The sequence below is a fragment of the Perognathus longimembris genome, chromosome 28, assembly GCF_023159225.1.
Source record: "Perognathus longimembris pacificus isolate PPM17 chromosome 28, ASM2315922v1, whole genome shotgun sequence".
Classification (NCBI taxonomy): domain Eukaryota; kingdom Metazoa; phylum Chordata; class Mammalia; order Rodentia; family Heteromyidae; genus Perognathus; species Perognathus longimembris.
Genome location: NC_063188.1, coordinates 1404642 through 1423377, shown reverse-complemented (window position 1 = coordinate 1423377; position 18736 = coordinate 1404642). Strand labels below are relative to the sequence as shown.

The 18736-nt window shown below is 51.1% G+C and overlaps 1 protein-coding gene across 1 annotated transcript; it reads right to left on the bottom strand.

Moving 5' to 3' along the window:
• Positions 1-10682: 10682 nt before the first annotated feature.
• Pnck (pregnancy up-regulated nonubiquitous CaM kinase) lies at positions 10683-13909 on the bottom strand. Its single transcript, XM_048336262.1, has 11 exons — positions 13842-13909; positions 13505-13636; positions 12616-12690; positions 12392-12530; positions 12080-12203; positions 11837-11912; positions 11630-11742; positions 11469-11547; positions 11315-11402; positions 11085-11207; positions 10683-10765 (listed from the first exon to the last, which is right to left on the bottom strand). Exons 1-10 carry the CDS (start codon positions 13907-13909, stop codon positions 11085-11087), a joined length of 1017 nt encoding a protein of 338 aa, XP_048192219.1. The 3' UTR covers positions 10683-10765.
• Positions 13910-18736: the final 4827 nt, after the last annotated feature.

Here is an 18736-nt window from a genome sequence, read left to right as displayed (position 1 = left end):
AATCCACATCATGATTGCTTTCTTCAATTGTTCCTCCTGAATAAATAAATCATTTATTTAAGATACGGAACCGAGTAGTATGCTACTTCCGGAGCTCCTGGGTGGGGGGACCCTGTCTGCCTTCCGACGTGGATGGAAAGGAATGTTGCGGGATGGCCGGGGGCTCCATTCGTGCCCTCAGCCCTGCGAGTTCCGAGGCCACCTGTTCACTCCCCACCGCTCAAAGCCCTGCCGGCCACACCTACAGGGACCGGGACCCAGCAGTGAGGCCCACGGGGGAGGCGTTCTGGAGGGGGGCGGAAAGCCCAGGGAATTAGTAAGTGCCAGTGGAATGTGTCCAGTGCCGCACACAACAAAACCAGCCCTGAAGTTTCCTGAGGGCCCCTGAGGCAAGAAGCAAATCAGCCCCAAGCCTGCCAGGAAGCGCTCCTGCATTCTCCAGCATGCGTGCAGGGGACCTGAGCACGGAGCGAGCCACACCGGACACGTGGGCCTGACATTGTGGAGAATGGGCTGCCAAGGCCCAAAGAGGGAGGAGGGAGACCCTGGGAGGACAGTGGGTTCGTCTGAAGTGACAGGTGGGCATAGGAGGTGGAGAAGGGAAGCTGGAGGGGCGGAGTACCGCGGAGGAAGCAGCACACCATCATATTAGTCACCTTTCCATTGCTCCAACAATGCTTGAGAGAATCCGCTTCTAGGGAGACGGGCTTGATTTGGGCTCACAGTTTCCCAAGTTCCAGTGCACAGTACCTTAGCCACACTGCTGTAGCCTAGGGTGAGGCGGCCCTGTGGTGAGTCACAGTAAGCTGGCCATTTCATGACCCAAGAGGAAAAGGGAGGAAAGGAAGGGACTAGGGTCTCCCAACACCCCACTCAGGAGCAGGACCTAAATAAAAATCCCCCCACCTCCCCAAGTTTCAGCAGCCTCCGGATAGCCCCCCCCCCCCCGGGGACCCAGCCATCAAGCGTATGACATATAAGCAATATGAACCAATGTCCAAACAACCTTCTCCATTCAGAAACCATGAAAATTGGATGCACTCTAAAGCAGAGGGACAAATAGATAAGCTGGTAAATAAATAAGGGAGAGAAAGGCCCGGAGGGAGATGAGAACCTGTGCCAGCCCTTCATCCCAGAAGAGCACAGGCAGCCAGGAGGCTCCACCAGGAAGGTTGCCCCCCCATGCTTAGATTTTAGTCCAGTGAAATCTATTTTGGATTTCTGACCTCTAACACTCTTAAGAGAATGAAATTGTGCTGTTTTAAGCTATGGGGCGTGTGGTGATTTGTGACAATAGACACAGAAATCAAATAAAATAGGCGACCTTGAAAACATACCCCCCTTCTGAAGAAAGAGACAAGGATGTATGCTTATGTTGACCTTGGATTTAGGTGGAAGTGGAATGAAAGAAAAATGTCAACTCCGGAGAATGTATTGCTACATGCTGAATGTTAGCACGGTCTAGACATAGATTAGTGGATGTTCTAGAACGTACAAAGAAAGAATGCAGACAGTCAGTTAGTGGGAAGCTGAAGATTTGTCTTAAAGCTGTACTGGATTCTCCAACAGAGATTTTACTTTGACAGCCTACTATGAATAGAAAAGTTTAAAACATTTAATAAAATACATTGGTTTGATCCGGGTATGGTAGCGTATGTCTATCCTCCCAGCTATACAGGCCAGCCACAGCAGGAAAGGAAGAGCCTTCAAGGAGCCAGTGGCTCATGCCTATAACCCCAGCGACTCGGCCGGAATCTGAGGATCCCAGTTTGAAGCAAATCAGGACAGGAAAGTCTATGAGTCTATGAGATTCTTTTTTTTTTTAGCCAGTCCTGGGGCATAAGTCTATGAGATTCTTATCTCCTATTAATCACCAAAAAAAGCCAGAAGTTGACCTGTGCCTCAAGTGGTAGAGCACCAGCCTTAAGCAAAACAAAGTTAAGAGACAGAGCCCAGGCCCTGAGTTCAAGCCCCAGTGCTGGCACACATAAAAAAAAGTGAGACCTTATTTGAAAAAGAGCTAAACCAAAAAGGGCTGGCAGCATGGCTCAAGTGTAAAGCACCTACCTAACAAGTACAAGTCCCTGGGTTCGAACCCAGTATTATAATAAATTTTTTGAAGTTTTCAATGAAGAGCTAGAGCTGCATCTCTGTGGTACAGTGGTTGCCTAGCATATGCAAGACCATGAGTTCAACTCCCAGAACTGTAAATGTTCTCAATGAAATGGTCCAAAGGTGGTATGGTCCTAGAGTGCCTACAAGAAATAAGCCCACATCTGCTGTAAAGGGGTGTCATTTAAATCCAGGCCTGGGAGGAGGGGGGAGAGGGGAGGAGGGAGGAGGCAACAAACAGTACAAGAAATATATCCAATGCCTAACATATGAAATTGTAACCTCTCTGTACATCACTTTGACAATAAATAAGAAAAAAAAATCCAGGTCAGGGCCTGGGAATGTGGCTTAGTGGTAGAGTGCTTGCCTAGCATGCATGAAGCCCTGGGTTTGATTCCTCAGCACCACATGCACAGAAAAAGCCGGAAGTGGCGCTGTGGCTCAAGTGGTAGAGTGTTTAGCCTTAAGCAAAAGAAGTTCATGGGCAGTGCCCAGGCCCTGAGTTCAAACCCCAGGACTGGCAAAAAAAAAAAAAAAAGCAATTGGCTGGAAATTTTCCAAAACTGATGAAAGAAACTGTTGGAGAGATTTGAACTATGCTACAGCCCCTGTCCTTGAATTCTCCCTCCTAGAGATCAAATGGCAAAGGTCAAGAGGGCACATGGCTGTGCAAGTAAACCCTAACTACCCCATCTTCCCTTGTGAAGAACTTCCTGCCTGGCATCTGCTTTTTCTCCCCCATACCTCAGCATTTTAATCACAGTGATTTTCACTTCCCAGTATGAGAACGCCCACATTCCTGCAGTATCTGCCTCTGGTTCTGGTCCAGGGGTGCTTTCGGGCCTTAGTGGGCCTTAAATGTTGATTTGTTGCAACTCACCGTGCTGTGGGGGTTAAAGGAACAGCTGTCAATGGGCCTTCAGTGAAGTGGTGATGCGGGTGGAGACATGCTCTCAGGCTATTGGTGAGCTTGTGGCTGACCTGTGACCTTTCCTGGTGTTTCTCAGATTCTGCCATCCCCACCCTGTGAGACTGGAGGTCTGGAACAAGCTGGAGCTGGGGACTCCCCTCCCCCTAAGCCAGTCAGGCGCCAATCAAACCCCAGCAGGATAGGCTCTCTTGAGGACAGGACTTGTTAAGAACAGAAGCTCTGAACATATTTCAAATGACTACATTTTCCTCCTGCTGCCAGAAGTAGGAGATTTTCATGGAAGGTTGGGAGCCACTGAGGTTGAGCTTTCCCACTCGTGGGCTCTGAGCCAACAATCCCCATGCAGTAGCCCCCCTCCACACACACACACACACACACACACACACACACACACCACACCATGCTGCTTCCCACTCCTGCCTTTGGGCTCTGCTCACCTGAGATCTGTGTGCACCTGTGTTGCTCCAGTTGCCCTGTCACCTCAATTCCCTGATGGATCAAAGTGGGGTGCTTGTCAGTTGGTTCAGCTTTTAACTTGAGGATGGTGTGATAACTTCCCAGATCCTTCTACAAGGAACCAGAAACCCTAGACTGCCCTGGGCTAGTTTTTATGGGTCCCATGTGTTGTTTCTCCTACCTCTGTCAGAAGGCCTGGGTGGTAGGGCTCGCCTGCGTTGCTTCCTCGCTGTCAGAAGCCACAGCCCTTCCCACACTGCTATCCACCAGCTGAAAACTATTGATTCACATATTTTGCCAAGTTTTCTAGTCCTTTATGGTGTGGGACATAATCTCTCATGGCCATACTGGTATTAAGTAACTTTAAGCTTTGTTTAAGTTTGCACGGTAAATTTTCTAGCACAGCCACTAACAGTATAAACAGAGCACACTACTTCCAAAGTATAGTAGAGGAGACTACTGAGTAATGAAAGAACAATCTCTAGATCCAAAAGTAAAGTGAAACAAAGAAACAGAAATGTCAGAGTAAGTAAAGGAAAAAAGGCATAAGGTGTCAGAAATAGATCCAAATATTGCCATGCAAAATAAAACGATGAACTCTGCTGTTAAAGACAGGATTAAAAAATCCAGCTATAGCTAGGTGCTGGTAGCTCATGCCTATAATCTTAGCTACTCAGGAGGATGAGATCTGAGGATTGCTGTTCAAAGCCAGACTGGGTAGGAAAGTCCGTGAGACTCTAATCTCCAGTGAACCACCAGAAAACCAGAAGTGGAGTTGTGGCCCAAGTGGTAGAGCAGTAACCGTGAGCTGAAGATATCAGGGACAGCACCCAGGCCCAGAGTTCAAGCCCCATGACTCACAAAAAAGGGGGAGAAAGAGAGAGAGAGAGAGAGAGAGAGAGACAGAGACAGAGACAGAGACAGAGAGATCTAAAGATGGGACAAAACAAGGTTGAAAGGGGCAGACTTCCACTTGAGGCCAAATAAGAACCTCAGTGAATAATTCACACCCCCTCAAAAAGCAGCTGTAAAGGTAGTCACAATTGATTATGGCTTTTCATCTGGAACTCAATGGAAGCTATGTAATATGCTGAGGAGCTGATCTCTGAGTAAGAGCAGCAGGAATCTGTAACACTGGCTATGGCTGTTTCCTTGACAGTGACCCCCCCCCCCGCATGTTTGGCACAGAGGTCATGAAGGCCAATAGCTTCTCTGTCTAGGTTTCAAGCAGCTATTCACTCAATCTGGATGGTAGACAACAGCAGCAAGACAACAGTCAGCTGAACGGCACTGAGTTTATGAACATGATATGCAATAAGAGCCTCATGGACTTTTCAGCCTAAGCTGGCTTCAGACTGTGATCTTCACATCTCACCCTCCTGAGTAACTAGGATTAAAGGCATGAGGCACCATGCAGCTTCAGAATATACATTTTGAACTGGAAAAGAACCTTAGCCAGTGACTCACACCTTTAGTCCTAGCTATTCAACAGGCTGAGACCTGAGAATCACAGTTTAAAGCCAGCCCCGGCAGGAAAGACCATGTGACTCTTATCTCCAATGAACCACCAGAAAACTGGTAGTGGCACTGTGGCACAAGTGATAGGGCACTAGCCTTGAGCTGAAGAGCTCAGGGACAGCGCACAAGCCCCGAGTTCAAGCCCCATGACCGGAAAAGAAAAAATTTACAGAAAAGAAACTTAGTCAAGAAACTGGTAGCTGTACACTGAAAGGGAAGGGATTTCACAGATTTAGCCCAGAAAAGTTACACAAGTTTTTAAAAAACAAACTATAAAACATACACATAAAGCAACAAGAAATTGTAGCAGGGAAGAAAAATATCAGAACGTGGAATTGTTGGAAAATAATATCTAAAATGTCTAGTTTTCAGCAACAACAAAAATTCACGGTAGACAAGTAAATAGTATCCTATACAATGAAAAATAATCAATAGAAGCTGTTCTATCTGGGCTGGGAATATGGCCTAGTGGTAGAGTGCTTGCCTCATATGCACGAAGCCCTGGGTTCGATTCCTCAGCACCACATATATAGAAAAGGCCAGAAGTGGCACTGTGGCTCAAGTGGCAGAGTGCTAGCCTTGAGCAAAAAGAAGCCAGGGACAGTGCTCAGGTCCTGAGTTCAAGCCCCAGCACTGGCAAAAAAAAAATAGAAAAAGAAACTGCTCTGTCTTACAATTGGAAAATGAAGCTATCATAAATATGTTCAAAGTAGCAAAGAAATAATATTTAAAAGGTTGAAAGAATAACAATAATAAGTGACTAAGTACTCTCAGTAAGAATATAAAATTTAGGGGGAAAATTACCAAAATGGAAATCTTGGGGTTGAAGGGTATAATAATAGAAATGAAAATTTATCCTAGAGCAACTTCGAGATACAAGTACAAAGTTTTTGTACTTGAACTTGAAAACAGATCAATATAAAAGATCCAATATGAAGAAAAGAGAATAAAGTGAGGAAAATGGACAGAAGCTCAGAAGCCTAATGACAGTAGCATTAAACATACCCAAACCAGCGCCATGCACAGGTGGCTCACACCTGTCATCCTCGGTACTCAGGAGGGTAAGATCTGCGGATCAATGTTCAAAGCCAGCCTCGACAGGAATCTTCAATTAATGAGCAAAATTTGGAAGTAGTGCTGTGGCTCAAGTGGTAAAGCCCTATCCTTGAGAAAAAAAATGAGGGACTGGGCCGAGTTCCTAAATTCAAGTCCAAGTACCAGTAAAGAAGCAGCAACAACAAGAAAAAGATGTATACCAAAACCAGTGAAATGGAGGCTCTGAAGAAGAAGAAAGAGAAACACGCAGGTTAAATATTTGAAGAAGTAATGTCTAAGCACTTTCACAATTTACTGAAAAACTAATCAGATGCAAAAGTTTGGTAAACCCCAAATAAGAGCAATACCGTATCAACCAACTTTCGGTAACTATCATGACATGCCTCCCACAGGCTACTTATGAGATTAAGAGGTTAGTTTCACTTACATGCTGGGGCTGTAAAGCCCAAAGGGCTACTCTTTGGCAGCATCACATTGTGGTACGAATAGTGATCACAAGAATGCATCCAAGAGCAAATAAGTGATTACATTTCAAAGCAAGACAAGAGAAAAGTGCCAAGCTTCTTTCTTTTTTTCTTTTTGCCAGTCCTGGGTCTTGAACTCGGGGCCTGAACACTGTCCCTGGCTTCTTTGTGCTCCCTTGAGCCACAGCACCACTTCTGGCTTTTTCTATACATGAGGTGCTGAGGAACTGAACCCAGGGCTTCATGTATATGAGGCAAGCACTCTACCACTAGACCATATTCTCAGCCCACCCAAGCTTCTTTGTTTTGCAGCAATTCTTCCACACAACTCAAGGGCTTACATTAAAATCACTTCCAAGATCTCTCCCTCAATTATCTAAGAATTTCCCACAAGGCTTCAGTCTTTACAGGCTAGACTTCATTACCTCCCCAAACCACCATCCTGGAGATCAAACTTCTATGGGCCTCCATAGAAAAGGGCATAACCAAACTTTATCTCAAGCACAGCAAACACAAAGACAGACATAGCCAAGCTGTTTAGGTCCAAAGATAGACAATTTTGAAAGTAGCAAGAGAAAAATGACCCAAGTAGAAAAGAACCTCAATTAAATTCATATCTGACTTCTTAGCAAGGGTGGCAGTACACACATATAATCCCATCTACTCAGGCAGAGACAGAAGGACTATGAAATTGTGGCCAGTCTCTAGGGAGACTCTATCTCAAAGACACAATACAAACAAAAGGGACTGAGGGCATAGCTCAAGTGGTAGCGTGCTGATCTAGCAAGTACAAGGTCCTAGGTTTAATCCCTAGCCCACAAAACAAAGAAGTAGAGGCCAGAAGGCAATAGGATGATGTATTCAAAGTGTTGAAAGCAAAATACTATCAACCAAAAATTCTATATGCTAGCAAAGTTACTCTTCAACTACTGAAGGTTAGATGGATGTAGTGGGTCACGTCTACAATCCCAGCAACCAGGAGGTGGAGGTAAAAGGATCATACGGAAAGTTACTGAGACCTTTTCTCAAAAATAAATGAAATGAAAAATTGAAGATTAAAAATTTCAGTCCCAAGGGCTCGGAATATGGCCTAGTGGTAAAGTGCTCATCTTGTATACATGAAGCCCTGGGTTCGATTCCCCAGCACCACATACATAGAAAAGGCCAGAAGGGGCGCTGTGGCTCAAGTGGCAGAGTGCTAGCCTTGAGCAAAAAGAAGCCAGGGAAGGTGCTCAGGCCCTGAGTTCAAACCCCAGAAGTGGCACAAAAAAAAAAAAGAAAAAAATTCAGTCCCAGCTGGCAACTGGTGGCTCATGCCTGTAATCCTAATTATTCAGGAGGATGAGATCTGAGGACTGAGGTTCAAAGCTAGCACCTGAAAGAAAATCAGTGAGACTTTTAATTCTAGTAAACTACTCAGAAAAAGCTGGAAGCAGCGCTGTGGCTCAAGTGAACCATTCTCCACAAATGGTGTCCAGTCCACCCAGTACCAAATGGGCTCCTCAGCACCCAAATCCATCATCAAGGCCTATCTTCCCAACTCCTAAAGATGTCTTCAGATCTACCTGTTCCCAGTGTGACTCTAAAGGCTGTTTCCAGTTAAACTCTGAAAGCAACGTTTGCTCCAGGATGGAATAGAATCTACCCTGTTTGGCTGAGCCTCAACACCTTCCTAGAGCCCTACCCCCATTTCCACTCCATCTCCCCATGCCAACCCACTCTTTGCCTTTCAGAAAAGCAGCCCTTTCTCTTTCCAGGGAGACAGCACGTCCCTGTGCCTGGGTGACCTAAAGCTTTCCTCTCACAAACTGTCCTCCTTAGATGGGAAAGTCCAGGAGGAATGAAGAAGGGATGTTTGCCTCTGCCTGATTTGGGGGTGGTCCTCTCTCTCACCCCACACCCAGATGGTTAGGACCTCTCTTTGGAAGGCTGACTTCTCTAGGACAGGATTTGGCATGGTGTAGAGAGAAACAGTGGATTTGAGTGCCTGTCCCCAGATGCTGAACAAACTGGTGGGGAAACGATGGCCAATAATGTGACCATGGAGCCCCCTGCTGACGGGAGGTCAAATTGCACCCGTGTAATGACAGTGCTGGGAGCCAAATTAGCAGAAGCAATCTGGCCCCATTCCTGACTCGGAAGACCTGACAGTCTTTGACTGAATGCGTGCGTGTGTGTGTGTGTGTGTGTGTGTGTGTTGGAGTTTTAAGAACTTTCCTGCCTGGGCTGGCTTTGAACCATGATCTCAGATTCTTGAGTAGGTAGAATTACAGACATGAGCCACCAGCACTTAAAAAGTGCTATTTTCCTTTTCTGAAAGGCAGGTTGTGGTGTTCAGACTTAGGGTTACCATGATAGGGCCTTACCCTAGAGGGAACTACCTTGTCTGATGGGCCTAGCACATGCCAGTACCCAGCAGAGACCCAACTAATACTGTGCACACCCATAAACAAGTAGGTGTTCTGTATGGATTAGAGAAAAAATGAGAATCAGAGCCAGCCAAAGGATGCTGGGAAGGTCTCAAGTGAAAGCCGAGGAAAACATGGCAAGGCAAGTTTTTGGAGGTAAAGAAGCACAGCTGCTGAGAGCTGGTCATGGTACTGGTTGGCTGTGGTTCCCCCCTCTCGAGGCCTGGTGAGGGTGTGAGCAGGACTATGGGAAGAAACAGGAGGACTGGGCTATGTCTGAAACAAAGAATGTCATGGTGGTGGCCACGAGGACAGAGGAGAAAGCTGCCCATCCACCTCAGACCCTCTCCACAGCTGAGGAAGGGGGATAGTGGAAGGATATACAGGAAACTGGAAGGATGTACAGGATACTACAAGAGGAGCTGCCTGCCCCCACTTGGCAAACATCTGGAAGACAGGTGCTAGTGCTGCCTCTCCTTGGTGGAAGGCCAGACCTCTAGCTTCAGCCCTGAACCTGTCAGTACCTGCCTTCACAGGTCCGGGCCAGTGCTCCTTGGGCCTCTCACTGTTCCCCCTTTGGGTCTCAGATTTGAACTAGGAAAGAAATTCTCCCCCACATACATACCAACCATGTCGTGGGTCCTAGAGCTCTCACTCTGGGGACTGGGGAAGGTCACGGGTCTCAGCTCGCCTGGAAGTCTGGCTGGGACCAAGAAGTGGCTCCAGGAATCTTGATTGGCCCCTAAATCTTGGGTCCTTCATGGCAGGGTTCTAGAACACTGACCCAGTCAAAAGTGGGTAGGAAGTGCTGGGGTCACTGTAAACAGCAGAAGCCACCATCTACTGTCACTGCTCCGGGGTGGGGTGGGGGGCGAGTCTCAGCTGTCAGCCTGAGCCTGAAGCTCGTGTGAAGCTCGTGCGTGCACAGCTCCAGCACAGAACAAGAGTAGAGGCCACATGGCGCCCTCTCCTGGCCAAGGAGTTCACAGCCTCTAACTTCAGGGCACCCCAAGCTTTCATGTGGTGGGTATGCACTGGAAGAGGGAGAAGAAGAGGGCGGAAAACAGGGGTAGGAGACAGCAGCTGTTGTAGAGGAGACAGCCCTGGGCTTTGGTCACCCCACACACACCCTTGACCCCTTCCCAGCCCAGAATATCTGCCTAGGCAGCTGGAGGGGGGCAGGATGTGTATCCTTCCATCACTGGCAGCCCGCAAGCCTGGTGCCTCCATTTTCTATCAGATTCTGGGCTGCACACAGTCAGACCTTTGGGGTGACAGAGCCGATTATTGGGAGGCCTCTTGCAGCAATAATAGGCAGTTCCTGAATAATCAGGAGCATGTCTGCCATGGCCAAGGCAAGGGAGCAGGGCCCGGCTGTGGCTGGGCTCTAAGCAGTAGGCGCACCTCTATTTCCTTTGCATGTTACTCTGTCTGTCTTTATTCATTTGGGGAAAACTGGGGCGGGGGGGAGGTAGAGGGCCACAACACAAGCAGGACCACCCACATTCAGCAAAGCTCAGAACAGCCGTGCGGTGTGTGTGCATGTGCGTGCATTCATGCGTGCATTCGTGCGTGCTTGCGTGTGTGCTTGCAGGAAGGACAGCCCTGGGGCTCTCCTCAGCTTCAGGAGGGAGTGGCAGCCACGGGGGAGGGGAGCCCCATCCCTGGGTGAGGGCAGGGTCTCCCCTGGCTCAGCACCACGCCCACGCCCACCAGTCTCACTCGCCAGCAGAATTAGCCCAGGGTCTGAGGGATGGGGAAACAGGACTGAAAGGGCCCAAGGGAGGGAAATCCAGGGTCACTCCAATCAGCAGTGGCATCTGCCTGGGCAGAGAGAGGAGGCAAAAGAGGGAATGAGGCAGTCAGGGGCAGGCTGCCCGCCTTATGCCCCCCTCCCCAGCATGGTGAGGCCTAGATCTACCTGCCCTGGTAGCCCTGGCAGCTACCTTCTAACCTAGTGCTGCTCCTCAAAGCCTGGCTTCTCCACTTTCACTATCTGCCTTCAGCGCTCTGGTGCAGGGTGGGGGTGGGGGGTACCCGGGGGGGTACCCTGCTTAGCTCTTGACCACATGGCATGCTACCACCCTCCAAGTTTAGCAAGGAGCCAGGTCCCAGGGGGTGCACGGTGCCTGCACGCACCTAGCTTGTCCACAGGCCCGGGTGGCTGTGCCGAGTGAGAACCTGTCTGGAGGCCTCTTCCCCCTCTGGGCTCTGCCCCAGCTTCCGGATGTGGCGCAGGAATGAGGTGGCATTGAATGCTCGCTGTAGGAAGGGGGGAAATCAGGCCACAGTCAGGCCCCAGCCCCCACACTGAAGGCCCTTAGTGGCCCTGAAGCGCACAGAGGAGTGCGAGCCTTCCCCGGGCTCACCTTCCAGTGGGTCCGGGCAAAGTTCTTCTGAATCTGCTCACTGACTGAGCCCAGGATGTTCTTGTCCAAGGCTGCGTCCCCGGAGATCCTGGGAAAGGCTGGGGGTCAGGAGGGTCTCTGTGGCTGGGAGTAGCATGCCAGGGCTTGCACTCACCAGAGATGCTGTAAGGCCTGTTGGCAGGTGAACCTCTTCTGGGGGTCTCGTTCCAGAAGGTGCCGGATGAAGTCTTTGGCTGGAGCAGGAAACAGAGTCAGCCTTCTCCGTGCCCTAGCCCCCCTTGTCATTCGTGAGCACAGGGACAGTCTCACGCTCACCTGACTCTGAGATGTCATCCCAAAAGGGAGAGTCAAACTCATAGCTGGCCCTCAGGATCTGGCTGAAGAGTTCAGGGTCGCTCTCGTCGTAGAAGGGGGGGTACCCACACAGCCTGGCACCCACAGATGAATCACCCTGCTGTCCATCCCTCCCCAACCCAGCAGGGGCAGGCAGGCACGAGTGCAGTCTTCCCAGTAGTCACTCACAGGATGTAGGAGATGACTCCCAGGGCCCACACATCTACAGCCTTCCCATAGGGTTTCTGCTCCAGGAGCTCTGGGGCTGGGGAGCCAGAGACAGACAATGCCCGTGCACACGTGTGCATGGTGGACCATATTTAGCACCAAGAGTATAGTGCTGCACGCCACAGCCACCCAGCCTTTGGCTCTCCTAAGGGCCCCAGTCCCTCCTGCCCCTCAAGGAGCGTCACAGTGCCCTCCTGCTCTTACCCACGTAACCTGGAGTCCCACACGCAGTGCCTAGCATGTTCCCAGCCTGGATTTTGGAGAGGCCAAAATCAGACACCATGATTTTGGAGTCCTCGAAGGGCGTAGCGTACAGGAGGTTTTCAGGCTGTGACATGTGGGGCCAACAGAAAGGCCACGTCAGTAGTGGCATGGCCCAGGCAGTGGGTCAGGGTAAGCCTCAGCATCCCCAACTTTCCAGCTCCTCAGTAGAAAGGGAACGTCATGCTCCTGGGAAACCCACCCAGGGCCACATGGGTAGGTGGGAGGGAGGCGGAGGCCCCCCTGGCCAGTCACCTTGAGGTCCCGGTGCACAATGCCCAGGCTGTGCAGGTAGGAGACAGCGCCGAGGACCTGACCCACCAGGTGACTGGCATCTTTCTCAGTGTACGAGCCCCGCTCCATGATGCGGTCAAACAGCTCACCCCCCGTCACCCTGAGGGGGTCAGGAGCTTAGCTGACTCAGGCCCCTCGGCCCCCACTTCAGTCCCCACTCCAGCCCCCACTCCAGCCCTGCTCACAGCTCCATGGCCAGGTAGAGGTGGGAAGGGCTCTCATGGACATCCTCCAAAGCCACAATGTTGGGATGGCTGACCCTGCAATTGCAAGAGAAAGCCTTGTCACCAGGTGCCAGAGGCTCACACCTGTAATCCGAGCTACTGACAAGGGTGAGATTTGAGGAGCACAGTTCAAAGGCAGCTCAGGCAGGAGACTCTTAGCTCCAATTAATTAGCAAAACGTTGGAAGTGGAGCTGTGGTTCAAGTGGTAGAGCACTAACCTTGAGCAAAAAAAAAAGGCTCAGAGACAGCACCCAAGCCCTGAATTGAAGCTGTGGGACACATACACATACACACACACACACACACACACACACACACACACACACACATGAAATCCCCTGTGCTGGGGCTGGGAATATGTCCTAGTGGCAAGAGTGCTTGCCTCCTACACATGAAGCTCTTGGTTCGATTCCGCAGCACCACATATATGGAAAACAGCCAGAAGGGGCGCTGTGGCTCAGGTGGCAGAGTGCTAGCCTTGAGCGGGAAGAAGCCAGGGACAGTGCTCAGGCCCTGAGTCCAAGGCCCAGGAGTGGCCAAAAAAAAAAAAAAAAAAAAAAAAGAAATCCCCTGTGCAACCGTGGGCCTTGGTGCAGCCAAGGCCCCTCTGGGAACACAGAAGGATCTGGCAGGGGTCTGTTCTGAGTCCCTCCCTCTTGGCTTTCCCATAGCAGGGCTCACCATTGCCTAACATGGGCCCCTGTGGCCTGCCTGGAACTGTGAGACACAGGGTTCATACTGTGTCATTTGGCCTATGGAGATGTACCGGCAGCCTGCAGCTTGCTCTAAGCTGCCTCAGCCTCCCAGGTGCAGAGGCTTCAGCAGGACGAGAGTGAGGCCGGGACACACCTGCGGAGCACTGCAATCTCATTTTCCACCAGGGCCTCCTTTCCCCGCAGGGCCTTCTTGGGGATGCACTTGAGGGCCACAAGGTGTGCAGAGCCCCTCTGCTGGGCCAGCACCACCTCCGAGAAGGCACCCCTGCCACAGAGTCATATGGTGGGAGGCAGAAAGGGAAGGGGAAGGCGCGCATCAGAGGGGGAGGGAGCCAAGGAGGGGCAGGGCCCTCCATGCCCCCTTCACCTACCCGGCACACATGTACACGCGCGCCCACTCACCCTCCGTCCCACACTCACGCGAGCATGCACATCTGCACACTCCCAGCCCAGCCCAGGCGCACACTCACGAGCCGAGCTTCTCCCGGATCTCGTAGACACTGCTGATGTCCTCCGTCTGTTTCTTGAGCAGCAGCATGTCTGGAGGGGGTGGGGAGGTGGAGGGAGGCCCCTGGGAAGGGGAATGCTCCCCTTCCCGCAAGGCAGGCCGTGCCTCAGTGCCAGCCACCGTCCTGTCAACTGTACCCCCACTCAGCACCAAGCTCGTGCGTGGCATTCCCTCCCCAGCCCGGGTGTCCATGTCCGCTCCTCGGTGGCTAGTGCCGTAGTCCCGGGTGGACGCCTCTTCATGAAGCAGGCCACAGAATCCACTACCCACCCTCTGTCATCTGTGTCCCCCCTCCAGCACCCCAATGAGTGCCATGGGCTCTGGCCACGTCCCTCTGCGTCCCCTCGGCGCAGGCATCTCCACGCGCAGCTTGCCGGCCTTTCCCCACGGCGACGTGCACGCCCACCCGAGGCCCTGGCCCCCTCCCCCGCCAGACCTGCCAGCGTGGCCCAGCCAGGCCAGCCGCCCTCCGGAATGCACCTGCGGATGTGCCGGCAGCCACCTGTCACGAGCGCGGCCACCCACGCGGCCGCCCCGCCGCAGCCCGGCCGGCGCCTCCGGCTCAGGGGCCTCCGCAAGCCTGGGTCGCTCGAGCCTCGAGCTGCGTGGGAGCGGCGCGCGGGCGGCCAGGGGGCGCCGGGCGTCACAGGTGTGCGCGGCGGGGGGACGGGGTGCAGCGGAGGGGACCCGCTGGCCCGGACCCTAGGCACCCTTGCCCTCTGCCCCGCACCCCTCGCCCAGAGCGCCAGGTGCGGACCTGTGGCGGATGCTGCAGCGTCGGCGTCGCCTCGCGCACTGGCTGCGGTGCGGAGCCCCCCGCCCGCGCCCCGGCGGCCCCGCCCCCTCTGCGCGCGCCCCCGCGGCCCGCCCGCGCCCGGCACCGAGCACGCGGTAGCCTGGCAGGGCCGCGGCGCTGCAGGGCGCCTTGTAAGGCAATCCTCAAGCTGTAGACAACATTGCTTCTCCCCTCCTCCTCCTCCCCCCTCCCTCTGCCCCCTCTCCCCCGTCCCCCTTCCCCGCCCCTCCCCCCTTCCTCCTCCTCCTCCATGAAGCTTGCTCTTCCCCACAACTCCACTCACCTCATGGCCTGGTGTGCTCCCCAGGGCCTTTGCACCACCCGAGTCTTCGTCAGAAAGCACACCCACATGGCTTCTGGCAGGCCTTGCTGCCTTTTTCTCCTCTCTGCCAGCATACACAGCATTCTCTTACCTCACATCATGTCACTGCACAAGTCTTTCCCCATTGCAGAATTCTTCTGTTCTGTCTTTTCAGCCACACAGGCACCTGTCCCCTGCCCTTCTTCCCCCGCCGGCCCCCCAGATGTCAGTTTGGCTTGCCCTCACCCTATCTACCCACCTCACAGCTAGCTCCTTGCCTGCCCTACTCGTGCCCACTTGTGTCTTTGGAACACCTATCAGTGCAGCTTGCTCGCTCTGGTCTTCCTCACCAACTTCTTGGCTCCCACACTACGTGTCTCTGGTGACCCAACCCTGGCGAGGTGCTCAGAAAATAACTGCTGGCGGGGATGGGTGTCCTGGCTGTAACAGAAACACATGGAGGCAGGCCTCTGTCACCAAGGCTCTGCATGACCCAAGGCTCGCAGAAAGCAGGAAGATTTTCATGAATCTTCTTTCCAGGCACAAAATGAGCTATATGAAGAAGGCCCTGCCAGCTACTGTCCTTTCTGGCCCCCTCCTCAACACAGGCGCAATCCGTGCACATAGCATCCTGCACTTCCACGTTACGGGAAAGAATATGAACTAAAACCCCAAGGCCTGTTCACAGCGAACTTCTCCAGCAGAGACCTGCTCCTCCACACACCTCATAAGTTCAGGCACCTTTGCTAAAGCCAGGGCCAGAAAACACCTCCATTACACGTGACTAAATTTAACATCTGTATTAGAAACAACAGTAAGGAAATGAGCCAGGTGCGATGCTGTAGCCTGAAAGCCCAGTCCCAGGGAGGCTGATGTAGGATGAGGCGTGAGTTCCAAACTCTCCTACACTATACACACCAAGATTATGGTCACAGACAGCAAGGGGGACAGAGAAAGAAAGGCAGAAGAAGAAAAAGTGGAGAGGAGAGGAGGAAAGAAAAGACAAGGTAAAGAAGAGAGGAGAAGAAAAATGATGAACAAGAAGGTAAAACACAATCTGCAAGGAGATTTTTGCCAAACACCTATGTAGAACAGGACTAGTATCCAAAATACACAATTAACTTTTAAAAGTTACCAAGAGGAGGGGCTGGGGATATAGCCTAGTGGCAAGAGTGCCTGCCTCGGATACACGAGGCCCTAGGTTCGATTCCCCAGCACCACATATACAGAAAACGGCCAGAAGCGGCGCTGTGGCTCAAGTGGCAGAGTGCTAGCCTTGAGCGGGAAGAAGCCAGGGACAGTGCTCAGGCCCTGAGTCCAAGGCCCAGGACTGGCCAAAAAAAAAAAAAAAAAAAGTTACCAAGAGGAGTTGGAGACATCGCTGAGTTGGTAGAGCGCTACCCAATCAGCGAAGGTCTCAGACCTAAAAACAAAACAAAATAATACCTAACAATAAGAAAGGAAAACTGGGCACTGGTGGCTCACACCTATAATCTTGGCTACTCAGGAGGCTGAGATCTGATAAGTATGGTTTAATGCTAGCCCAGGCAGGAACTTCCATGAGAGTCTTATCTCAATTAACCAGCAAAAAGCCAGAAATGGAATGGCTCAAGTGGTAGAGCACCAGCCTTGAGCACAAAAAAGTGAGGGGCAGGGGCTGGGAATATGGCCTAGTGGCAAAGGGTGCCTACCTCGTATACATGAAGCCCTGGGTTCGATTCCTCAGCACCATATATATAGAAAAGGCCAGAAGGGGCGCTGTGGCTCAAGTGGCAGAGTGCTAGCCTTGAGCAAAAAGAAGCCAGGAACAGTGCTCAGGCTCTGAGTCCAAGGCCCAGGACTGGCAAAAAAAAAAAAAAAAAAAAAAAAAAAAAAAACTAGAACGACTGAAATCCACTGACTTGATGTGAAGCAACAGGAAGCCTCATTCATTGGTGGTGAGAATGCAAAATGGTACACACTGTGACAGAGAATCTGGAAGTTCCTTATGCAGCTAAATATACACCATAAAATCCAGCAATGCTACCGGATTTGGTTCTTGGCTAACAGTTTTGCAAACATGGCTACACAAAAAGCAGCAATATATATTCACAGCAGCTTTCCTCATGACTAACAAAAACTGGAAACCAGCAGAATGTCCTTCAGTAGGTAAGGGAATAAAGTGTGGTATATCTACACAATGGAATACTACTCAATAGTAAAGAGGAAAAAGCCATCAAGACAGGAATTGAAATGAATGAATCTTCAATACACATTCCTAAGTGCAATAACACACTCTGAAAATAGCTGCATGCTATATGGCTCCATTTACATGGAATTCCAGAAAAAGAAAAACTACAGAGACCGTGAGCAAATCAGTGAGTGTAAGGAGTTGGACTCAGGGAGAGGGCACGGGAGCCATTCTGTGTTACAGTGACACGGGGTGGGCACTGCCAGTGAGAGTGAAGGTGTGCAGATTTGAACAAGGAAATACACAGGCTACCAAAACCCCTGATATTTCACACCCTAGGCTACCAAAACCCCTGATATTTCACACCCTAGGCCAATGATTAAGAAAACGAACCTATATTCTCCTTCTGGAGCCTACACCCCATATCAAGGTCATACATATGGACTGCCACTGGGGGGCACTAAACCAGGAGGGGTACAAATGTACTGAACTCATCCTCCCTGCACAAGAGAGACTTTATTTTTTATGCCAGTCCTGGGCCTTGGACTCAGGGCCTGAGCACTGTCCTTGGCTTCCTTTTGCTCAAGGCTAGCACTCTACCACTTGAGCCACAGCGCCACTTCCGGCCTTTTTTTCTATATATGTGGTGCTGAGGAATTGAATCCAGGGCTTCATGTATAAGAGGCGAGCACTCTCACCACTAGGCCATATCCACAGCCTCCCTGCACAAGAATATGACCTTCCATACCCTGGCAGTCACCACATGATGGAGTAACCCCATACTATTAAGATAATAACTCCAAGCCTCAGTAACTTGGACTCAAACTATCTAGCTCATGTCTTTAGGTATGCACTTGCAAGTCATTCCTTGATAGCATCCTATTCTTAGTGGCTCTTTTGTTTGTTTTGTTTTGTTTTGCCAGTCCTCAGGGCCTGAGCACTGTCCCTGGCTTCTTTTTGCTCAAGGCTACCACTCTGCCACTTGAGCCACAGCACCACTTCTGGCCATTTTCTGTATATGTGGTACTGAGGAATTGAACCCAGGGCCTCATGTATACAAGGCAAGCACTCTACCACTAGGCCATATTCCCAGCCCATTAGTGCCTGTTTTGTTGTTGGTGGTTGTGAGATTTGAACCCCCAGGGCTTGGGCATTGTCCCTGAGCCTCTTTGTGCTCAAGGCTAGCACTCTACCTCTTCAATCACAGCACCATTTCCCTTTTTTGAATGCTTAATTGGAGATAAGGGTGTCATGGACTTTTCTGCTTGGGTGGCTTTCAACTATGCATGATCCTCAGATTTCTACTTCCTGATAGCTAGGTGTGAGTCACTGGGTGCTGGCTTAGTGGTTCTTTCGCTACACCTGGGGCAGTGTTGTAATTTTAGATTTAGTACCCAAAGAACACAGGAACATCAGGAGCTATCTCCCACCTGGCGGCTCACGCCTATAATCCTAGCTACTCAGGAGGCTGAGTTCTGAGGATTGTAGTCCAAAGCCAGCATAGGCAAGAAAGTCTGAGTCTCTTATGTCCAGTTAACCAGCACAAGAAGTCAGAAGGGTCCAGGAATGTGGCTTAGTGGTAGAGTGCTT

Bases quoted from the DNA above. Each gene is read 5' to 3' on its own strand.
- Pnck (XM_048336262.1), bottom strand. From the start codon at position 13,909: ATGCTGCTGCTCAAGAAACAGACGGAGGACATCAGCAGTGTCTACGAG. The intron at 13,637-13,841 runs GTGAGTGTGCGC...ACTCTGTGGCAG, and splicing joins ATCCGGGAGAAGCTCGGCTC to GGGTGCCTTCTCGGAGGTGG. The intron at 11,403-11,468 runs GTGAGTGCAAGC...AGCCTTTCCCAG, and splicing joins CAGGCCTTACAGCATCTCTG to GATCTCCGGGGACGCAGCCT.